The sequence below is a fragment of the Protomyctophum bolini genome (genome assembly GCF_963924005.1).
Source record: "Protomyctophum bolini genome assembly, chromosome: 16".
In the NCBI taxonomy this organism is placed as follows: Eukaryota; Metazoa; Chordata; class Actinopteri; order Myctophiformes; family Myctophidae; genus Protomyctophum; species Protomyctophum bolini.
The window spans coordinates 35,942,696-35,965,842 of record NC_137877.1 but is presented as its reverse complement, the minus strand read 5'-3'; the positions used below and the strand labels follow the sequence as shown (position 1 = coordinate 35,965,842).

Genomic DNA, 23,147 nt, shown 5'->3' with positions numbered 1-23,147 from the left:
ATGAGTGTTCACACGCATGACCCACATAAGGGGGAATTAGCTGTACAAAGCAGCCTCTTCCTTATCACGTTGCAGGCTGTACACTGAAAAATAAATTGGTAGGATGGATGTCTTTGTTTGATGCATTGTGATTCAGAAATGCAATTAAATCTCTGGAATGAAGTGGCTGCGCTTTCAGCCTTGAGAGTTAATTCAAGTCAATGGGCCATTCAATTTAAATGTAATTCAGATTTGCATTACAGACCAGAGAATTTTACCGTGGTTTCCCTGGCCATGAATGTAGGATAAGAAGTCCATTCAGAATCATCAAGTCACATTGAAGAGGTTTCCAGAAGGCCACTCTTAACCAATTGGATGCCTTTGGCGGAATATTCCATCATCCAACTGTTCTCTGCTTTTGACGGAATTAAACTGTCTCACTGAAAATCAACTTTTAACACTGACACAGTTGCTAGGCAACACCTTCGTCACTCCCAGCACAAGGAAACGTGCGCACGCATTCCATAGGGTCCCATTAAAAGTAGAATCTTCTTTGGCTGTTATCTATGAAACTACGATAGTAAAAGCTAGGATCTGTAAAAGCTGAATACGGCATTTAATAGTCATGGCCCTTCTTGGCTAGTAGTCATGGCCCTTCTTGGCTAGTGGTTGTGTCACTCGCCAGAAATAAAGTGATGTCATGTCCTTCAGTTTAATTAACTCTGCTCAGCTTAACACCTCTCCCCAGGGGACCTTCGAGCAGGATGTGAATGTGGAGTTTGTGGACCACTTCATGCAGTGCCACAAATGCATGCAGGTACCCTTTCCTTTCACTTTCCTTTGAAGACGCAAGTCAGTGATAGGTCATGCCAGATATCCACAGGCTCTGGCTGCCATGCTCATCTTATCCTAACCCTAATACTCTGAGAAAATCTGCACTAAATCCACCACATGGACACTCCAAACATCATCTTTGCACTCAAACACATGTGAAGCTGAATGAAATAAAAGCCTGGCTCTCTTTCTCCCCAAGCCTTTCATCAATACATCACACACACCAGGTTTGCAAATGAAACACAAATACAAAGCACTTCGCTAAGTCCCTCCCCAACATGTCCTTGTCCAATAGGCACGTTAGGCAGCGAGAAGACAGGGCAAGCTGTTCTTCTCATCCATTGAGATGCATGTTAAAAATGATAGGATTTCTCCATATAAATAATAGATCATTTCAGTAGCAAGAGCATCTAAATGTCTTCTAAATCTAGTCAACCGGGCCTGCAGTAGGCTATGCACTGGACAAAATGTGCATGACATTATTTAAATAAACTAGAAATACGAGGAAATAGAATAGGAGAAACAGTACTATCCATCAACATGATGTTTCACGGTAAGTCTACGGTCATTAGTAGGGTTGTCCAGATACGATCACGTGATCGGAAATCGGGGGCCGGTCACGCCATTTTCAAATGATCGGAATCGGATCGGTAGCAAAAAACGTGATCGGAACATCCCTAGTATCAACAATATATCCATATCATGATATTAGACTGGATATTGTCTGTGATTTTGGATATTGTACTATTGTGATGTGGCATACTGTATGTGTTCTATGAAAATCACACCCATGTGAAGTGAGGGTCGCTCTTATCCTTATACATCATCATACATCAGCTCATGAACTGAATTTATTTATTTGCTCGTCTACATATGACGCACATTTTCCCTTCATTGTCAATGGCATTTATTGTTTGTGTTGCCACAAATTTAAGTCATATTTTAGGCACATATAACCTAATTTCTCCTTTCATTGTCAATGGCAAATATAAGACGTGAGGGGACAAAAGCTTTATATAGGAAGGGCTCAAAAATATAAATATCAGATCTGGAAAAATCGGTATCAGCAGAATACATCGGCAGAAGAATCAAATGATCCGAATCGGATCGGGAGCAAAATAACGTGATCGGGACATTCCTAGTCATTAGTATTAATGTAATCACCTGGGTGGGTCAGTCTTGTAACTTTCCCGACGTTGGAGCTGTGTATGTGTTAAAAAACACAGCCATGCTAAATAACATTGACAGCTATGAGGTGACGAAAGCTTGTCTTGCTTTGCAAGTTGCAACGGTTTCTAAACTATTTGGATTGGCATTGCTTTTTATGGTGGGGTTTAGCAAAGGGCTAACTGATCATATTCACACAGAGACCATTTTGCTGTTACGTCATTAGAATCTCGGACAATTTAAAGTATAAAGTAAGAGCAAAAGTGGACATGGAAGGGGGTATAAAACAAACGATCCATTCCACTGGGTTTCTGTCAAAGCTCCTTTGTTACTAACCGCCTGAGCCTCGTATACAGAGCGATGATTTACTAACTTTAATTATTTAATTCACACTTTTAGAAGTGAAGTTGAGGATTATTACCTGCCAGTCAAACAGCTGGCCATGACCCCTATTGTTGAGCAGTAGTTGTTACCATGGATACGCCAGGGTACGCAAGAGCTTAATCACAGAGCCCACTGCTCCTCTTCTCACCTGATGACAAACATACGGATGGTGACTCCAAATCCCTGTGCATGTGAGTGGGTGTGAATGAGTGCACAATGCTGCATATATGTTGGAGAAAGAGCATGAAAAGTGTAAAATAGAGAGATTGAAACTATTCGTATTGTGTGGGTGAAAACATGTAGGAGTGCTTTAACTTTAAAGTCTCCGTTCCTTTGAGTAGGCTATGTCTTTATGAGAGTTCTCTGATATAGTTTCCTCACATCAGCACGGTGAGCCACATAATTATGCCATACTGCGTTCCCACTGTGCATGCTCTATAATTAATGAGCAATGTCAATAGGCTGAACAAACACTCAGGGGAGTTCACAGAGAAGCCATCATAAGATCCATTATGGTTTTATGGTAAAACAAGTGATTTATGTTGAATGCAAAATTAGGCTTTACTGAAGTGAATATTAGACCAGAGTTTGTCCTGGTCATCAAAAAGAGATCTGTGACCACAAATATCCCAGTGCTTAAGTTAAAACAAAAAGCAAACAATAAATTCCCCCATGTATGGACTGACCTACATTGTACAGTGGTGTGAACCTGTAAGAAAATATCATTGACAAATATTCACCCTCTTCATTAATGTATTGCATCATAACCGTGTTGTTTAACCTCTCTTACATATTATATATATTTTTAAGCCATCGCCTATTTTGTTATTATAGATCTACATCAAAAAGACCTGACCTGATTTGTTTTGGTTTGATATGCTCACCTGTAATAAGACAGCTGGTGCTGGTGTGCGTGATTGGGGGTGGGAGAATGAGAACAAAATAGGTTGGAACAAAAGTAGCTTATGACAAAGTGTCCCTGTGTGCCTGCAGTTCCCTTGATAACTTATTAGCTGGGATGGACTCACAGCCTAGTCCTTGCTGTGTGAAAGAATAATTGCTGGACTGGACACATTTGAATCTGTTTCACAATGTTGCATGTGAGGAGAGAGCAGGGAGTGTGTTTAGGCAACCCTGTCTAACCCGTAGAATATGAATTATACATGGCTGTATTACTGACCAGCCAGAGCGGGCTAAATTCCTTGGATGATACAAATCAAGGCCACTGATTCCCCAAAAGAACAGTAGTGCAGTGCTCAAAAAGCTCCTGCCAAGGTGATGTCCATCTTGACTGCACTCAATGCATCAACTGAGACAACTGAGACAAACTGTGTATAAAAAAGAAAAGAAAAAAGGAGTTGAGGAAGACAAACTAAAGCCAACGCTTTTAGAAGTTTTAAATGAACTATAGGAGTACATTTCCAGTTAGCAATTCTGAGTAAAATTATGGCATAATGAGTAAACTATAGGAGCCATGATTAGGCTACTTAAAGGGCCACTTCTGATTGTAACTTGTAAGAAAATCTGTCTAGGAAACACAAAAACCTCTGTGTTCATTTAACAGACCCAAATGGACCTTTATACTGTAGGTTCCTTCCAAATAGACCCTTATGCAAGCCTGGTGCCATGGGAACTGTCCAGCCCCCTCAGTCAAGATAAACGTAACAAAGGATGAATTAAATTAGACCAATAAAAGCCTGGTATCGGAAAAAAACTGCCGATACAGTAATATTTTTGTTCTCAAACTTTTTAATTTCAAGGAAGGAACCCCATAACTCTGAGAGTGTACAAATTGGAACCCTCACACATGTCCATTTAGTCCCATTTGTACACTCTCAGAGTTACAGACTTGTGAGGGCCCATTCAAGCAATCCTGAGAGTCCCTGGACCCCAGTTTAAGAACCACTGTCCTAGTCCTGGTATCGGATCAGTACTCTAACAAGTCGTGGGTATCAGAATTGGTATCGGGAAGGAAAAACTGGTATCGGTACATCTAAAGTTTTCTGTATTGCAATACAGCAGGATATTATTGCATGCATTCCATCTACAGATTCTACAGCCTACAATTGGCCGTGTGGCGGTTGCTGTCCCTGCACCAGGTCCTGAATTAAGCAGCAGAGACTAGTAGGAACTTTAGACAGAACATAATTTCAGCCTTGCATGCTTTCCCTTGTGGAATTTAGAGGCTTTAGGCTGATTCTATTTATTCCATTGCCGCAATCAACACAACAAACTACAGAGTCAAGATTTGCTCAAAGAGATTGAGAGAGAGAGAGAGAGAGAGAGAGAGAGAGTTGAGTGGCATGAGAAAAGAAACACACTAAATCAATCTCATCTTCTTTTTTCTTTTTTTTTACCTTTTCCATGAGCCTGATACAGTTGGCTTTTATTATTATTATTGTTCATGTTTCCATTTTGCCAATTTAGCAGTTTTGGAAGTTCTGAGCTATTGTTCTTCACGAAATTCGGCAATATGGTAGAGAGAGAATCCCGTAAGAATCCCCCAGGAACTGAAGCTCCCACTTATTCGTCAAAAGAAAAAGACATTTAGATCTCCCGATGAGTAAATTGTTAGGATTTCTTTGGCCAAATCGCATTTCCACATGCGAATGGAGTCTGACTGGTTGCCCAGCTTTGTGTGTCTGTGTGTACCAAATTTGTGATGATTTGATTGGCTGAGCATGGAATGTGATGATGTATGATGATAAGAGCGCCCCTCACTTCACACAAGTGTGATTTGTATTTATTACTTTTCAAATAATTTCAGTCATCAATGTTTATAGCTCATTGTGTATATTTTGAATATAGTTTTTCTTTTTGGGATTGACCCCGTCTTGTACTGTAGCTGCTTGCAGATATATTTATTATCATTGCCTGTATGAGAGTCTATTTGTGTTGTTAAATCAATGAATAAGAACATACAGTAAGTAGTGTGTCATTCCACATACTGAGGATTTGGAATAAGTCACATAAAGACTTTGTCCTACCTGTCTGAGGATAAAGCTGGTGGAGGTGGTGCTACCGTCTGACCTCTTCAGCCGACTGCGTCTGGAGTACGTCCCTCTGTTTGCCTGGAGAGGGACACGTACACATATACAAACTTAAAATTCACTTTTTCACTTCCTCTTTCTACCTGTCAACCACTCACACAAAGGTACCTTTCCTCCAGTGATCTCTGTAAAGCCACGCATCTGACTAAACTGCCTCCTGTAATCTATCTATGGCAGGAATCTGCATGCCTGTTGATGCCCGGGGTTATCGCATTGACGCCTCACGATCACGAATGTCGGACATATCTGTGGACTGTGGACCAGACAGATATGCAACTTGAACTGTATATAATAGAATATACAGTGTAGTACTGTATGTAATCTTATTGTGTGCTGAAGATCAGGAGAGTGTGTACTTTTGCTGTGCTTGTAAAGGAAAGTTAGAACTTCTACACTGCAGTGTTTCCTTATCCCCTTCTTGTTACAGTGTGATAGCTCCTGTGACATTAGATGGGCATGAGGGGTTCTGTGGCACAATTCCTTTTGAACATAATAACCTCATAACAGACCAGGGGCAAGTGGCCAAGCTTCTAACTATTTCATAATGTTCTTTCAAAAATGAATAGTTAAAAACTTTAAAGTGATGGGGACATTGGGGACTGCAGAACTACATATGAGCAGACAGTAGGCTAATGTTGTGTGCATCTCTATTAGTGTCATTGTGTAGAGTTGTAGACCTACCATTACCCTTTAAAGACCAGAATTCAATTCATATTACACAGCACTATTTAAACTATTTTTTGGCATACTGATCGACTCATACTAGATAGGCTACTCCAGTAAATGTTTCTATTTAGGATTTCCTTTAATGAAATCATTCCAGCTGTGGAAAATGTAATAGCTACAACTCTGCTTTACGTACAAAATTAAACTAAACAAGGCCATATTGACTATTATGACAATTTTTAGATGATATTTATATATATCTTTATATCTTTCTTTGAGATGTTTTCCCTATAAAGTCCCTTGTAAATCCCATTTAAAACGAGACGAGTTCCATCTAAACTGATGCATAATTAAAACCCCTATTTTGCTTCCATTTAAATAAATTAAATTATCCGCATATAGGCTACGGCAGGCCTGCGCACCTTTTTGATTAATGATACATTAGTGGCCCATTAGGAATGATTACATTTTCAGCTGAGAGACTGAGAGTGAGTCAGCGAGAGAACGCTTTCATTGGAAAGGACAAGAAATCAGCGTCATAGCGCAAAAATAGATTAAAGCTGCAACAAACATTGGTAAGTTGACAAGCTGAGGAAAGGAAAGATAGAACATAATTTGAACTTCTGTGTTTGTTGACAACACCAATTAGCCCAGCCTATTGGAAGAGAAGAGAAGATGTCACGTTTGTTTACCTGAAACACTGGCTTCTGAGTTCCTTCGCCAACCCCGTGACGGGTGTAGATGTGTCGGGACATCTCGGCCAGTTCATCGGTCCAAGGGGGAGGCTGCCGCTCTGTCCCGCTCCACTGGAACTGCTGCTGCTCCTGCGGTGCAGTGCAATGAATTGCGGTCTCCAGCTTTGCTCGTTATCTTCACGTCAACTTGAAGAGAAATGAAGGAACTAAGCCGTGCCCTGTTCGAGTGTTTTGACCGCGATGGTCCGACGGGATGAAGAGATTCTCCAGCGAAGCCACAAGGGAACTGTTTTTCTTGCTGGTCCTCTCCAGTGCCACCTCCTCTGGTGCAGACGCAGGAACCTCTTTCCTCTCTCTCTCTCCCACTGATAACCTTCTCACTGCACCAACCCCCCTCCACGCGCGCGCGCGCACACACACACACACACACACACACACACACACACACACACACACACACACACACACACACACACACACACACACACACACAGTCACACACACACACAAACACACACACAAACACGCATACGCTCTGGCATTAATTGGCTGGGGAATTCATGACCTATTGGTCAGTTTTCTTTGATTATGTGAAAATAGTCAGGTCTTTTGTATACGCCTATAATTTACCTGAAATGTAGGGTGGGTTAATCTACCAATGAGGGAAATTAAATAGTATCACAGTGAGAAACTGTTATTGTACATTGGCTATAATAGTTGTATATGTCATTGTTCTCCTTTCCAGCCTTGAGTTGCCTTAATGTTTAACCACATGGACCAGCTTGTGTCCCTTTTCTAGGCATTGTCATATAAATAGGTGCACTCATAATAGTTATCTACAAGCTCACAATGTGTTGTGACTGTGAGCTTGTAGATTGGCTATTTTCGAAAACAAGATTTGGTGAAAGAGGGGAACAACTAGACCTGAGGGATACCTGACAACAAAGTTTATATCATTTGCCCTGCCTTGAACCCTGAGGGACCTCGGTCCAGGCACCCCTGGTTTAGGGTAATGGTATTTCAGAAAAGATCACAACGTGTCAAGTGAGGGGCGCTCTTATCATAATGTCATCATACATTATCTCATTCTTGCCAATCACAATTTGCGTCCTCACTTTTGTCTTCAATGTTTGTGTTGACACACTTTTGTCTTCAATGTTTGTGTTTACACAAACCCTCAAAGCTGGACATAGGAGGGGGCGAGGCCCTCAAAAATTTAATGTAGAGCAAGGACTATAAAAAGGACAGGCTCACTGAATAAATCATTAGTGTCTCCTGGATAAAGATTACAGTCTAAGTAAGCAGGTGGTTATCTGGACTGCATTGGCCTCAGTGTGAGTGACCTCTTGTTGAGCGGTCCTCAGGTCTCAACACAAGTGTATTTAGTTTTTTGCTCTACATTAAATTTCATAGCTGAAAATAGCTACAAACTTCTAAGCTCTGCTATTTTCTGTGAAAGTTTTCTCCAGAATACCATGAATATGGATGCGGTTATGTTACTGCCTTCCAAAGTTTGCAGGATTGGTCCATTTTGAACAAAATGCCTCAAAATCATGAACACAGCATGCAATTACGGTGACAATTTTCATGCACATTCCCACTAGGCTGATAAGAAATGCCACTGTTCTAATCAGCCTCATGGTCGCTATAACAGGCCGATTTGTGTTTTTGAGCGGTGCACATGTTCATGTCTCCAATGAACAGCTATGTGTGTGTGTGCGTGATTGTGCGTGTACATCATGTAGGTCTGTATGTCTTTGTCTGTATATGTCTATTTGTCCCTATGTTCGAGTACGACCCTTCAACCTATTGACCCCTGCAGCTGTTTTGAGTAGTCTCACACACACACACACACACACACACACACACACACACACACACACACACACACACACACCACTACATGTCTACATCTCACAGGCAAATATTGTAGTACAGTACAGTACAGTAAATAACAATAAAAAGTATAGTTGCACCGCTCAGTTCACACATGCCTTTTATTGCGCCATCAGGAGGCACTTATGTAAAACACATTTTTAATACTGAAAATTTCACAAATCGCTACACATGACCTGTTTGAATGACCTCTGACCTCTGTTCATATTCCATCCTGATTAACTACGATTGTTTGCACCTTAGACTGTGCATGCACATTTGTACTACAATGAGGAACAATAATGCCACCCTTTTAACATTGCCCTATTATAGCGCCACCAGGAGGCACATTTCTGAATAAATACAAACTTCATTAGTTACTGCTACACATTGTCCAAACATCACAAACAGGAGACCTGTGCTGCAAGAAGCACTTTTTCCAGTTTTTACTCATATGCAAACTCAAAGACAAGAATCAGTTTGAATATAAGCATATATTTAGATTACAGATTGAGATTGGTCACAAATCTTCTCTTCTTTCCCTAACTAAAAAGAAAAATCTGAACAGAGACCATTTTGAACACAGGATATTTATTTATTTATCATTTCAAAGAATATTAGTTTTATACTGTGTTACAAAAGTTTTGTTTTAATTCTGGGTACAGGACATTTCCCTGTCATATTTTTAAATACACAGCTAGATATACAGCAGCTTCCAGAGACAGAAGTTGTTCCCCAAAGTTCTTTCCCACGTCACGTTTTCATTTCTACAGAAAACAAGGCATCCAGTGGTAAATAAATGTTTACAAAGTTAAGGTGCAATGCTGACACTGACAACCAGATATCTTACATCTAATATACATTGCCTTTTAAATGAGGCAAGAGGAGAAAACTACAGTTCTTGGTAGAATCCTATCTTAATCTATCCCACTAGACAGATGGCAAATTCCAAAACCTTTCAGTTATAACCCACAGATTGAAGTTTTTTTATTGAATCTATCGGATCTCTAGCAAATGTCTCTTTGTATCATTCTTGAGTTTCTCATTAGAATCACAATTTGATTTGTTTTTTATCCGTTTGCATTTCACTTGGATTTTGAAACAGAATCTTCTTGACAGTAAGGGAAAATATGCATTATACATTCTTACAACATGAAAATATTGGGTGCTTATCCCAAGCATTTATAATGTACCAAATAATATACAAATAAATGTACAGGTGATATCATTTACAAGTTTGACAATTAAAAAGGAAGAGCCATGCAACAGAACAATATTTGCACCTGCATAATGAAACTGAAAACATGAAATTAAGTACTTAACTGATCTTCATAGACAACCAGGTTACATTGAATGAAAATGACACCCCATGTATGTCCCATCCCATGGAGACAACAAACAAGGTATTTGAATCTAAACACTACAAACTGTTGGACTACAAGTGGCAAGAGTCAGCCAGACCAGAAAATGCTGTCTCTTACCCCATACAATTTTAACTTTACCTATTATGGTGCCCTAACCTAGGCCTTGAGGAGTAGGATGGAGCAAGCAATTTCCCTTCGATACAAGACCACATGGGAAGGCAGACAGACACAAAAAGGATTTCTCATGTCTCACACAAGCACCCACAACATTGAGTTGCAAGGCAGCGAGTTCATGAGAAACTAGTCCCATAATATCCATTCATATAAATGTTACTGAATATACATATTTGAAAATAACTATGTACTTCAGATTAAGATTTGGAACCTCAGACCATATAAAGATCAGCTGTGAGACAGATGCTGGTGTTGCGAATGAAACTACTGTCTACTACCTTCCCAGTCGACCATATTCACACAATGGACATTTTGCTGTTATGCGCCTTATCCCTATGCCTAAACGTATTTTAAAATAGTGAAAATAGCCGATCTACAAGCTCAGAGCTTGACTTATTCCTGTAGGCTACTAGGTGGAGCATAGGGCCGCAAAGCTCAGAGCTATTTTCAGTATTTTAAAATGTTTTCAAAATAATAAAAAATGCCCAATGAGATTAGGCATAAGGCATGCAAGATAGGGCCATATGTGTCATAATTCAATGTGACACAAGCGGCCCTTTGTATCATAATTTAATGCAACACAAAATTGCCCCTATCTGAATATAGTCGCACCTTGTCCTGAAGTGAACACATGTGCCCTGGCTTGGATTGTGTTGGCTTCGTTGGCTATCGCACCAATCAGACACATTAAAATCCACTCAATGTCTTAGTTGCACTTGCTTAGAAGGCTGGCAAACTAAATACCAGGAAAGAGAAATATTACTGGCCCTCCTTCAAATGAACTTCACTTCCACACAGCTGACAAGTTCAAACATGATAAACGTTTAAAAAAATCTGATGGTCATTAAAAACTAAAATCACCACCTGTTGGAAGCAACATGTTGCCTAAAAGAAAAAAAAACCAATAAACGCCCAACTCTTTAGTATAAGACAACATTCACTCAACGCATGGCCTTCCATCTGTGTTTAGCCAGTGTTTCCTATAGTATACGACAAACCTTTGGTCTGTGTGAAGACCGTTGCACACCTTCATTGCCAGTCAGTAAAGAGGGGAAGAAGGCTGAGGAAAGATCACACTCAAAATGCAGGAAAATAACAATATTACATGTGGAGTTGTGGACACAACATGGTCTCGGTTTGGATTCCACGGTAGACCTTCGTTACATTCACGCCTCAGATATCTTACTTGCTGTGGTTTGGCCTGATTTGGCCTGTCAGGCACAAAAGACGACCTGTGGGCTGGTCCTAACCCGATTTCCCCACACACAAGGCAGGCTAGATCTTTTTTTTTGCAAAACCACAACAAATTGAAGGATGTGAATTATGTATTCATCTCAGGTTTGTTGTCAGGCAGAGCTTTACAACAGAGGCTGCTGATAGTAGGCCGCCTGCTGCTGCTGCTGAGGAGGTGCTGGGTGAGAGGGAGCCACCATTGGATAGGAGACAGGAGTCATGTTGGAATTAACACTCTGATAGGCTGACATGTCCATGGCCACACCCATCTGGTGTGGGTAAGCAGGTGTAGCAGCTTGGCTCATGTACTGAGCGTTCATCCCACCACTGTGAAGAAAATTAAGGTTAGGTCCTAATCATGTAACATTACATTATTTACAATACATGCTTTTTGCTTATAGTAAATTAATGTTGAATCAATCCAAAACATTTAGGCAGGCAGACACATTAGAAGAAGAAGTAGGTCGGGAGTGGCTTATTATCGGTATCAGCTGGTAACACGCGGGAGTCTGTCCCTGTTACAATGCGCTACGACCCCTGGCAGATTGCTGAGGTGGAGCGCAACACCTACCATCAGCTCCCAGTACTTCCCGCACAACTTGCTGCACCCTGGCTGTGCTACTCATACGCTGAGTTGGCGGTGCCCGGGATCGAACCCATTAACCATGTGGTCCAAAGGCGAGAGCTCTACTGACAGAGCTACCCGGACACAAACATGCGATAACATTTGATTGGAACCAATTTACTGAAACCAGGCTTTACTTTCATTCTCAAAAATGTCACAAATCTTGTAAATTATTGAGAATACTGTACCTCATGTAGGCAGCCTGTGCGTGCTGACTACTGGGTGGCGCCAGGATATTGGGAGGCATTGATTGTAGGGGCCCAGGCTGGTCATTGGGCAGGCTGTAGGTCTGGGCTTGAGGGGGCTGGGGCAGGTAAGAACCAGGAGCCTGGCCAGGGTAGCCCTGAGAGCGTCATGGAGAAGGAGGCAAAGATGTCTTGTTTAAGGTTTGCTTGTGCTTCAAAACATTAGAAATAATGAAATAATGACCATTGTTACTATAGCGAATACCAAACAAATGGGATTGTTGGAACATTTTTTTTTCCAAGCGCAAGAAATGATAGTCTGACCAAAAGACAAACACCTTGGCAGTGAGAACAATTAATGTGTTGGTATGATACCGTCTATTTTGTCTGCACTAGAGGACCGACAAAATAAAGCACTGCTCTAGCCTGATTGCTGAAGTGGATGTTTTATTTTTCCTTCTTTTCTTCAAAGTCTCCAGGGTGGAGACGATGACATCAATCACTACTGAGAAAACTGCACTGTCATCAAAATCCAGACAGCCACAAAACAGTAATAATAATAATAACGGCTATCTAACTGAATGCCACTATCGTTGTTTTCATTTTTTTAAGAGAATGGTCCACCACAATGTGGCACATATGGTCACTCGCAACCTGACTGATTTTATCCTTTGTGTGTCCTTTTCCTGTCTGAAAAGATAATTGAGCATGCAAAGAAAAAGAAAAAAACCTGATCAATATACAGGTCAACATATCAATACATAGGTCAGTGGATCAATGGATGGACTTCGGTGTGAGAGTGTGGCGTTCTCACTCTGTGGTGGGGGGTTGTGGTAATTAGCTTGGAACGAAGTGTGATGACATGAGAAAAACGATGTCCAGTTTCTACAGAACTAGAATAGTATACGTTAAGTTCCTATTTATCATCAGTATCACAATGAAAACAAGGTTCTAAATAAACCTTTACATATTTTTTAATATTAATGTTATATATTAATTAAAAGCCTTTTTATTTGGAGACTTCATCTGGCAATATTCTCACGGCCCAGAGATTCCAAGTCTCTGCTCTATGTAAAAAATAATAATGTCCCTCTCCAGGACATAAAAATAACTTGTGTGTGTATGTGTGGTGTTTGCATCTGTCTGACCTGCATGGGTACAGCTGAGGTGGGTGGTGCGTAGTGTGCTTGCGGCTGCATCTTGGAGTAGGCCGAGTAGAACGGAGCCTCGTTCATCAGCTTGTTGTACAGCTCCAACGCCTCTAAGACCTTCACGTTCAACTCTGACATCTCAGAGTGCTGCCTGTGATGTCACATGGAAAGTGTTATACAAAACAATGGAAAATGAGAAGCCAATTAGACGAACTGCCAAACCTTTCTAGATAATGTTTTGGCAGTTACATTCTGATCGAAGAGCACAGAGAGACAGTCCACTGTCTAAGCTAACAACAGATAGCCATCCGAAGCTAATGTGAGTAGCCTTTCCACTAGATCGAATCAAACACATTTATACAACTGAATAAACGTAGGCTACACATTTTGGCAGTGTCGCTTCCCGACAAAAAACAGAGGCTATGTTTTTTGCCGTGGAAACAGTTAAAAGCTTTGGAATTTTATTAAATGGAAGATGGTTCAGTAATACCTCGCAATGCCCTGTGCTTCAGCTCAGTGCCTGGTTAACTGAGCTGAATAGTAAAATAGTATGTTATGGGATTACAGAATATCGTTTTGATTCAAGTTCCGTCTTCAGAGAGTCAAAGATTTTCATGACAACATACATGGAGGCCTTACGTGAGGATATCAGATTCTCCCTGCCTTTAAAACAGTTTTCAAATACAGCTGCCAGACCTAGATGAGTATCACAATTAGTCTGTAGGCTATAATTATGATTCTAATTGTGTGTCTTTTTCCTCTCCATGCCATCTTCAAGTGCAACATATTACCTCACCTGTCAATCTCTTCTAGTTTTTCATCAATCATCGGGTTCATCTGCTCGCAGGCACCTGTATAATCAAACACATTTACAGTTGGAGATGGGGTTAGTTTACAAAGAAACCAACAGAACAGTGCTGCTGAGACCTGCCCAAGAGCCAAGGACAGTCAGTGCCAGTGGCACTAGATTTGCACCAGCGTTAAGAGCTTGTACCTTCCAGTTGGACCAACTCTGTGCTATCAGGAGCTGCATCAGCAGGATCTGCGTTCTGCAGCATTGCTAATGTTCTGTCCATCTTTTCCTGAAGAGGAAGAAAAGATGAGTGAGCATAGAAAACTCCAGTGCAAACTGCAAAAAATTACATTACTCTCTGATATTAACCTTTATTTATACAGGTGAAATCCCAGTGAGTTACAAGCTCTCTTTTACGCGGAAACCCGTGTGTGTGTGTGTGTGTGTGTGTGTGTGTGTGTGTGTGTGATTGTAGATGTGTGCAAGTGGGATAATGAAGATAGAACAAAGCAAAAAGGCGCAAGGAAATTAAGAGTGAGACACAGACTTAATTATACAGTCTTCAGGATAACTGGCCTGTACTGCTTTATACTGTAATAGCACTGTTCCATCTTGTGCAGATGTTGTACCTCATCAATGAAGACAGGCTCTGGTTCTACTTTGGTTTCTAGGCTGGTCTCCTCAGTAGACACTGTCATTTCAGCATGTGTCACTGTGGACGGAAAGGCTGAATTATTTAACAGCTCTGAAACAAATGTGTCCCAGTTAAGTCTATGGGCAGAAGGAACGTGCAGGACTGGCATACCTACACCAACGGGTACTAACTGACAGTGTATGTGTCAAACGGCGCTTTATTTAATTTTGGGCTATAATATAGGAGATCTTACCAGCCTCTGGTTCAGCATTCAGGTTGGTTGTCACAAAGTTAGAGGGAAAGAGGCCCACTCCTCTGTGGTTCTCTCCTTTCCACCAGTTTGGGTCACTGTGCATGAGTCACAGACACGGTTAGAAGCACACTCATTCTCAACAAAAAAAACATAATGGAAAGCTAAAATCTGTTGGTTACATGTCTGGCTTAGCTGGGTGTTATTGCACAGGACAATGGACAGTGAGCTGGGCATTATTGATAAATAAACCCTGACAATGTGATTAAACCCTGATACGAATTAAGCAGAGTGGTCTAATCACCCCGAAGCGAAGGGATTTATGCAAGGGGTACTCGATGGGGAGCGGGTCATTATTGAGGAATAAACCCTGGCACGGTGATTGGACCCCAACACGATAGCAGAGGTAGTCTTACCGTCTATAATCAGACTGAAGGGGTTTCATTTCTCATTCTACATTGATTATCCTACTTATTACACGGCAGAATAACAACAAAACGAAGGATTTCATTGCTTACAGTAATGAAAGTATTCTATTCGTTTATGCCAGGTGCATCCAGTGCAACGCTGTCGCCTCGGAAAACAAGTGTTGATAAAATAGATTTTTTTTTGTTTACTGCATTGTACTGTATATTTCTCGCTATAAATGTTTTCAAAAACATTCTCGACAGCAATTTCTTGCTGTAAATGACATTGTGTGTTTGGTTACATATCTGCCATGTTGGATACGGCACAAAATCAAGCAATGCAGATTGATATGACCAGGTGCTTCGGGTGGAGTAGTGGTGCTCACCACCAGTCGTGGGTTCAAATCCACTGTGGTGCATCCAGCTTTTTCTAGCTTCTACACCAACACAATTGGCCCATGTTAGGAAAGATTTTGTTCTATGACTGTGTAAACACCAAATATCTCAAAAGAAATAAGCAAGTCTCTACTCATCAGGAATATTAAGTCTGTTTCCGCCATGTTCCATTCTTGCATTTACCTGTCGTCCAAAACCAAAATGAGCTCGCCAGCCTTGAAGGTCAGCTCATTGTCCTCGGCCGCCTCGAAGTCATAGAGTGCCCGCACCTTCCTAGCCTCCTTCCCCCCACCACCGTTGGTGTTGAAAGGGGGGTCAGCGCTCACCACGAGTGGCCGCGTCTCTAGCTTCTGCTCCTGCAAGGAGAGCTCGATGGCTGAGGAGGCCAGAGCAGGAAGAGAAGAGAACGAAGCGACAAGGGAAGAAAAGAATATGTGATTGAGCGGGTAGGGCATCGAGGGAAAACGAAGAAAAAGAAAGGCAAGGAAAGGAAAGAAATAGGACGTCAATCAACATCTACACAAAAAGAACCAGAGAGAATATACATTCATGCAGCAAATATGATATTAATCTTTAGAAAAATGATAGATTGACTGTGCTGTGTTTAGTGATGGAGATCATGCCCTACCTTTGGCAAGGTCATCGTCCCCAGAGGCTTTGGCCACAGCAGGAGTGCTGACCTTTGCACTGGACGCCTATGTTCAAGAATAATAATGTGGTTATTCTGTAGGCATGTGAATGATAAGCTGCAAGTGCATAGATAGATACACATGAATGTGATGCCACCTGTAGTTAATATGAGGTACTACAGCTTTAGTGTTAAAATATATACTGGTAAAAATGTCATGTGGATGATACTGGCAACAAAATACAATTTAGTTATCACAACAACCACCTACTTAGTTACCATCTACTTTCACAAGCAAAAAAAAAGCAATGAGTTCATTAGAAATATAATAATGTAATTTATCGGTATCGGCCAATATGACCCTGCAAATAATCGGAGATCGGATATTGCTCATACTTTCAATGTTGTGCATCTCCATTGTTTTGACACACTGTAATGTATGTAGTAACTTAAGGAAAGAAGGTGAACATATAAACAGCAATGGGTTAGCTGGGCAATGACATTCAGATCCGCGCACATGTACTTGTATAGTCAAGATTCAGGGAATTGCACAAAATGCAGTATGTGGGGAGGAAATTACATTGTAAGCCCATGCCAATATTTATATTGGCAACACATGGCTGAGGGCCTTAGGCACACGTACGCACACGCCCATTTGGTTAACGTGGTCTGTGGGTCGGAACTGTGACCACGGCAAAGCAAACACCATGAAAAGGAAATGTGAAAGAGATCGGTCACTTCACTTGAGCAAAGGCTGAGAGCTGCTGATAGCAGACACCCTACGAGATTTTTGAGATGTTAAATTAGCACGGAGACCAGGGGCATTCCAACAAACAATTGGAAGGTCAAGGTGTATGTCAGCAGGGGTGTTGAACTGTGAAAAATAGAGTTCCTCCACATGCAAAACCATCTCCTGGTGAGGGTCCTCACTGGCAGGGTAAAAGCGGTAGGCGATTCAATCGGAGGAGGCATGTGGTTTCAATACACCCATAGGCCCTCATTTATCAACCGTGCGTACGCCAAAATATGGGTGCACGCCGAAATTGCCGACATTTTTGACATTTACCATTTCCGCCAAAGCTTGAAATTGAACGTGACAACGTTGAAAATCCACGGTTGCTCCTCAGCTGGCGTACGCATTTTATTTCTTTCTTACACAAGCGGAGCAGCCTTGTCTGAACTGCTGACACTGTCACAGGCATCAAAACATATGTTTTCACTCCTAAAATGTTAATATAAAACGGTATGTGTATGTAAAAAACAAAAGAGAGATTTCCAACTTTACAAGTAATTAAAATCGCGCAATTAAAAACAATATAACATGTTTACAATGTATTAGTTTGTGCTTAATCAAACACTTGTTATGCGAGCGCACTTGTGAGATGATTTTGGAGCGCATGCGGACGCGGTGATGCGGCATATGCGATTATGATATTATTATTTTTTTAAAGGCATGAATGGACTGCACGCCTTTATTTCCAAGTGACAATGACAAGCATACAATACAGCTTGCCTATTTGTAGTAAGTACTAGCAGGCACTTATAAATGGTGAATGATTAAGCCCCTTACGCCTATAGTAAGGGGCTTAATCATTCACCATTTATAAGTGCTTAGACAGTTTTGACAGTTCAGATAAAAGCGAGATCATTTTCGGGGCTCGGGAGGACGGGACCGCGGCGTGCGTCGCCAACACATACCAGCGCAAGCGGCAAGCCTTCATCCATATGTTTATGATTCGTTCATCAATGATCAAATCACTACATAAACGTTGATTGTGAACTGCCTTGACGACATGATAGCCTATCTCTCATGCAGGCATGTCACCCACAGGACTTTAATATCACAGCAGTGCGCAGTATCACGCCTTCGCCGTGCACTGCGCACGAATGGGTAAAATTAATATAGGCCAGCCTACAAAAACTAATTCCATTCATGGCGATGCGATGTCGATGTGTCATGTATATGCGTGCATGCGTGGACATGACAGCAAAGCAAGCGAGGTGAGAGGAAAACAGACAGGGTAGGCCTACAACTTTATTTAATTCATGCAGGTGTTCGTTCTTTATTTAACAAGACACCAGTGGGCTTGCAAGTTGCGTGTGCTTCTGCGGGTGTGTGTGTGTGTGTGTGTGTGTGTGTGTGTGTGTGTGTGTGAGAGAGGTGCGTGAGGCGGGCAAGGCACGGGAGAAACCTTTTTTCCATAGTAAAAACTTGTTTCCATGGTTCCCACAGGTCGTAATTCATGTGTTCAGTCGCAAAAACGAGGGCGAGGCTTGATTTCATAGGGCGTGCCAGATAGATTTCAGCCGTCACATTTATTAACGTCAGGACGAAATTAAGGAAGGATCAGCTGTTTGCGATCACTTTATAAATGCCGTGGCGACGTGGGTGTACTACGAAACCTGCACTCGAATCTGTGGCAGATTTTACACTCGATTGATAAATGAGGGCCATAGAACCTACCAGTCCGACGACCAACCAGTAGGGGTCAGCAGTGACAAAATTACACAACTGGTTGTATGAAAAGGGGGATTTTAACTCTGAGATGACTTGCTCAAATTCAAATTTCCCTGAATGCTATTGAATTTTGACAGGTTGATATTTCTCCTCTCCTGGTGATGTCAAATATCTGAACTCATTTAGACAAGTTGTAACCTATATGTTTGTTATACCTTTCAATCCAGGGGCTACCTCTATGTCTCCTTAGTTGTTGCTATACAACAGTACATACTACAGTGCAACATCATTATCTTTTCACAATGTTTAATAAGAATTTGAAGGTTTTCAGAAATCTTAGGTTAGGTTTTAATGGGTTAACTAAAAAGTTTAGCAAAACATAATCCAGATGTGAGGAGGGTGAAATATCATCTTCAAATCAATGGATGTACTCAAAAAAATATTGGGTGTCCTTATACCTGTGAACCTGCTGCGGGGAAGCTGATGCCCTCTTCTTTCAGGGACTTGATGGTAGCGCTGATGAGGCTAAGCTGTGGCTCCTTCTGAAAGTGCTCTGCCCACTCCACCATGAGAGCTTTCAGTTTCTCACACACTTTAGGGTGAGCCTGGAGACAGGATGCAAGTAGAGGTACATTAACATTAGCGTATTTGTTGGTGAATGTTTACGTTTAAGAGACGGGCAACCGCATGCTAGAGATTTAAAGAAAGATTTACTGTAATTCATATATGGATAAATGTCATACCCTGCTCAGCACGTTCCGTACTTCACTGGAAAACTCTCTCGAGCAGATTTCTAAGTGGAATATTTTGCCACTGTTTGAGACACAGGCTCCCAGCAACTAGAAAAGATAAAAGTGTTAAGATTTACATGACATGATGGGAGGAAAAAAGAAGGGAAAAAAAGATAGGACAGACTTCTTGATCTACTGTACTGCGTTAGATACAATAGATGTGTCTTTTTAATGCATTTTAAAAATAAAATCTGTAATAGAGGAAAGAGGCAAGGGTTAAGAATGAAAGAAGATTCTGACAATAGGGCTGTTATGGTCTGAATGAGAGAGGGGGTATGACAGTAAAGTAGGCCATGTGACAACATACTCATGGTGACTCAGAGTAATCCTAGGTTATTTTTCAACTAGCTATCGCAGTTTTAGATGGAACAGTTTCTGCCTTGGTTTGACAAGGAATGTCTCTGGAACTACTGAAATGTGACATTTCTTTGCTGGATGACAACTCAGCTGAATACATTGACATTCAGTCCTTTACACTACAGTCAAATTAAAAAAATAAAATAAAAGGAGAAGAAAATAAATCATTCCCCCAGTGTTTGTAATTGATGGGTGTAATAGGGAATAAAAATGTAAATATTTTTGGAGACAAAGCAAGCTAACCACTAAATGCCAATGTAACTTCATAGTTGATATTGATAACGATGGATGTTAAGTGTAATCTAAAATCAATGAAAATAGAGGAAAACTTAAATGGCAACAACAGTATTACAACATTTAGGTTTTCCTTTCCAAGTTAAAATAAGACGGGTTTAATAAATGGTGTAGCTTTTCATTGCAGCCTGTAGCTATATAGACAGTAGGTTTAAGTTGTAGGCGTGAAGTTTGTGAATGAAGCATCAATGTAATATAAATGTACCAAATGTGAGCTGTGACATGTTTCAACTGGCTGTTTCAACTTTCAACGTTAGATTTTATCTGAGGTAACAGATGCAATTGTCTGTAAACTAGATCCGCAGATCCGGTTCTTCAGATAGTAAATTCTACAGGAAGTTGACTTTTCTTTTTATAAAAAATATCCATGTTGGATTTTGTAACGTTGCATGTTCTATAGAACTCAGTGGACTCTCCGACACTGCCCTGTGAAACTATACTTAGTATGACTGGCTGCTGTAGCACATGAAGCTATCCATAAACCCCAGGCAGACATCTTTGGTTTAGTTCTGATCAGACACCACAGCAGCGGGCCCTGATCCCAACCAACAGTTAATTATCTTTCCTCCCAACCGGTATTATGAAAGTATTACAACACAAACACTACTGTGGTCCAGTTTGTTATGATAAACTTTAATAAAAACATGTTTCTATTCCACCATGGCGGGGGGGGGGGGGGGGGGGGAGTGCAGAGAGCACATACTTAGCATTATTTGCAGTGTGCAAGCAAGAATCAAAGGAATAGCCTCACCTCAAAGCCAATTTAGTACCGGGCCTATACAGTATGTGATTTTTGATTCGCATCCCCGTTCATAACACCATAAAAGAAATACAAAACTCACAGTGAGGGCCTGCATGGCTACGTGAGGCACCTTGTGGTTGACTCTCTTCATAGTGGATCTGAGGCAATCCTTTGCTCTGTATGATTGATAACAAAACATTAGCAGCCAGCCACAAATCACTACACAATTGTATATTCCTCATCAAAAACCACTGCTGCTCTATCATGTAATATACATGTAAAATGTATTCCTACAGTTCAGACAGTAAACTCTGAAAAAGATTTAAAAAACAAGCTGTTAAATATGACAAGTGCCATCTCAACACTGCAACTCTATTTACACCAAAAATAAAACCTTACGCTTCAATAAGCGTAAGGTTTTATTACCAGCACTGTTTATATGTTAACAAAATGTTAACATACAACCTTCTTCCAGCTTACCCATTTGGTGTTGTTCCAACTTTATCACAGATGTCCATAATGACAGCCCAGTCATCTTTTGTGTTGGTTTCGTTGGTTGCTTTCTCTGGAATTGTTTAGATGGGGATACACACAGTATGGTTGGTACAATAAGAAAACGTTTTCATGGCTACTGTCTTTCGAACAGACCAGTGTTTTTCAAGAGTATAATAACATAACATCTTTGCCTAATTTCTTTGACCATGAATCAAAGCCTTTGGTGGACTGCTTGTTTACTTATCATTCTAGGAGGGTGAACTAACAAGACTCAAGATAAGATTGTCGCTTTAATCATACAACTGCTATTATTGTTCAATAACACATCTCTAAGAAGCCAGCTGAAATGTATTATAAACTGCAGGCAGTCAGACTTTATGTTATCATCCTAATGTAGCATTCAGAGAGCCAGCACGCAATGTCTGCTTTTATCTCTTACCAAAACCTGCCCTGACACAAAGACCTCATGCTCTTCCAGAGAGTGATAAAAGAACAGACATTTGCATCATGTCAATGATGTCATCATATGGAAATCAATACGTAACCCGAGCCAAGCACCTGGACAGCCTCAGTGGCCCAGAAACAAAGCCAAATGACTCCTGTCGATGTATATCTGAACTTAATTATTTAGAAATCACCCTTAAAGCGAATCAACAACACCCAAATAATTTATGTAAGCAGCGGGATGGTTAAGATCTATATGTTCACATGACGCTCGTACTATGACAGTCATGTTTCAGGGCTAGTTGAGATCTAGAACTGTTCATTTTAGCTATAGTTGACAGGCTAAAGTTAGCAAACGTTAGCTGATGACATATTTAAAGGGAGCTGTTGGTCGTTTTGACAAGCAGTAATTTAAAGGGATACCAGAGTGATACCGTGACAGACAGTCAGCATAGCCACCACAGTTGTTTGTGTTGTCCAAAAACACCAGTGCTGCTGCTAGCAATCAAAGCTAAGCTATCTCAAAAGCTAAGGGGCTAACGTTATAAAAACGCAGAGGTGTTCACTTACCAACATCTTGGTCAAATGGATTCTGGGCAAATAAAGGCATATTTGCGGTTTTAAAAACAGTTGGAGGCTTTAAATACAAAAAAAACCGTCAATGATTATCGTCAATACTGTAATGTTGTTATGAATATCTCTTCCTTGTCCATCAAACTCTACCAGTTGCTCTTCCGGAAACTAGACTAGAAGAAAACCAAAACAAGGGTCAGACAGCGACGTCACTGACAATCGGACGTGTGTAGTTTTGACAAGGAAAAACACTATACTTCACTAAAAAACAGAAGTGTGTTTTTAAATACTTTCGATCAGAGGTTTTCGATTTTTTAAATTTTGAAAATAAGTGTGCAAATATAATTTCTGTTTGTTTTTGGCGAGGGTCGTGCAAGTCATCCACCATCATCAGTGACGAACCATTTCTATCTGTATTCGTTGGTATTGCTTCCAATAATGCCTGAGCACCCTATTGCATACAAGTAGTAGGCTAATGCAAGACTGACATCTAGTGGAACAGG

The 23,147-nt window shown here is 40.9% G+C and overlaps 2 protein-coding genes across 2 annotated transcripts in view; both read right to left on the bottom strand.

Annotated features, from left to right (window-relative positions):
- Positions 1 to 6,835, bottom strand: part of cacnb4a (calcium channel, voltage-dependent, beta 4a subunit) — a gene marked incomplete at both ends in the record, with an annotated part of 36,306 nt that extends 29,471 nt beyond the window's left edge. The window contains 2 exons of the mRNA XM_080786073.1: positions 5,352 to 5,435; positions 6,773 to 6,835. Of these exons, the coding sequence (XP_080642199.1) occupies positions 5,352 to 5,435; positions 6,773 to 6,835 (147 nt within the window). The remainder of the gene's footprint in view (positions 1 to 5,351; positions 5,436 to 6,772) is intronic.
- Positions 6,836 to 9,224: 2,389 nt separating this feature from the next.
- On the bottom strand, positions 9,225 to 22,965 carry stam2 (signal transducing adaptor molecule (SH3 domain and ITAM motif) 2). The gene is made up of 14 exons (XM_080785877.1): positions 22,642 to 22,965; positions 21,613 to 21,697; positions 21,233 to 21,308; positions 19,692 to 19,787; positions 19,407 to 19,553; positions 16,491 to 16,557; positions 16,046 to 16,238; positions 15,063 to 15,157; positions 14,805 to 14,887; positions 14,377 to 14,464; positions 14,179 to 14,233; positions 13,380 to 13,533; positions 12,235 to 12,389; positions 9,225 to 11,748 (listed from the first exon to the last, which is right to left on the bottom strand). Exons 1-14 carry the CDS (start codon positions 22,679 to 22,681, stop codon positions 11,547 to 11,549), a joined length of 1,536 nt encoding a protein of 511 aa, XP_080642003.1. The 5' UTR covers positions 22,682 to 22,965; the 3' UTR covers positions 9,225 to 11,546.
- Between the last annotated feature and the right edge of the window lie 182 nt (positions 22,966 to 23,147).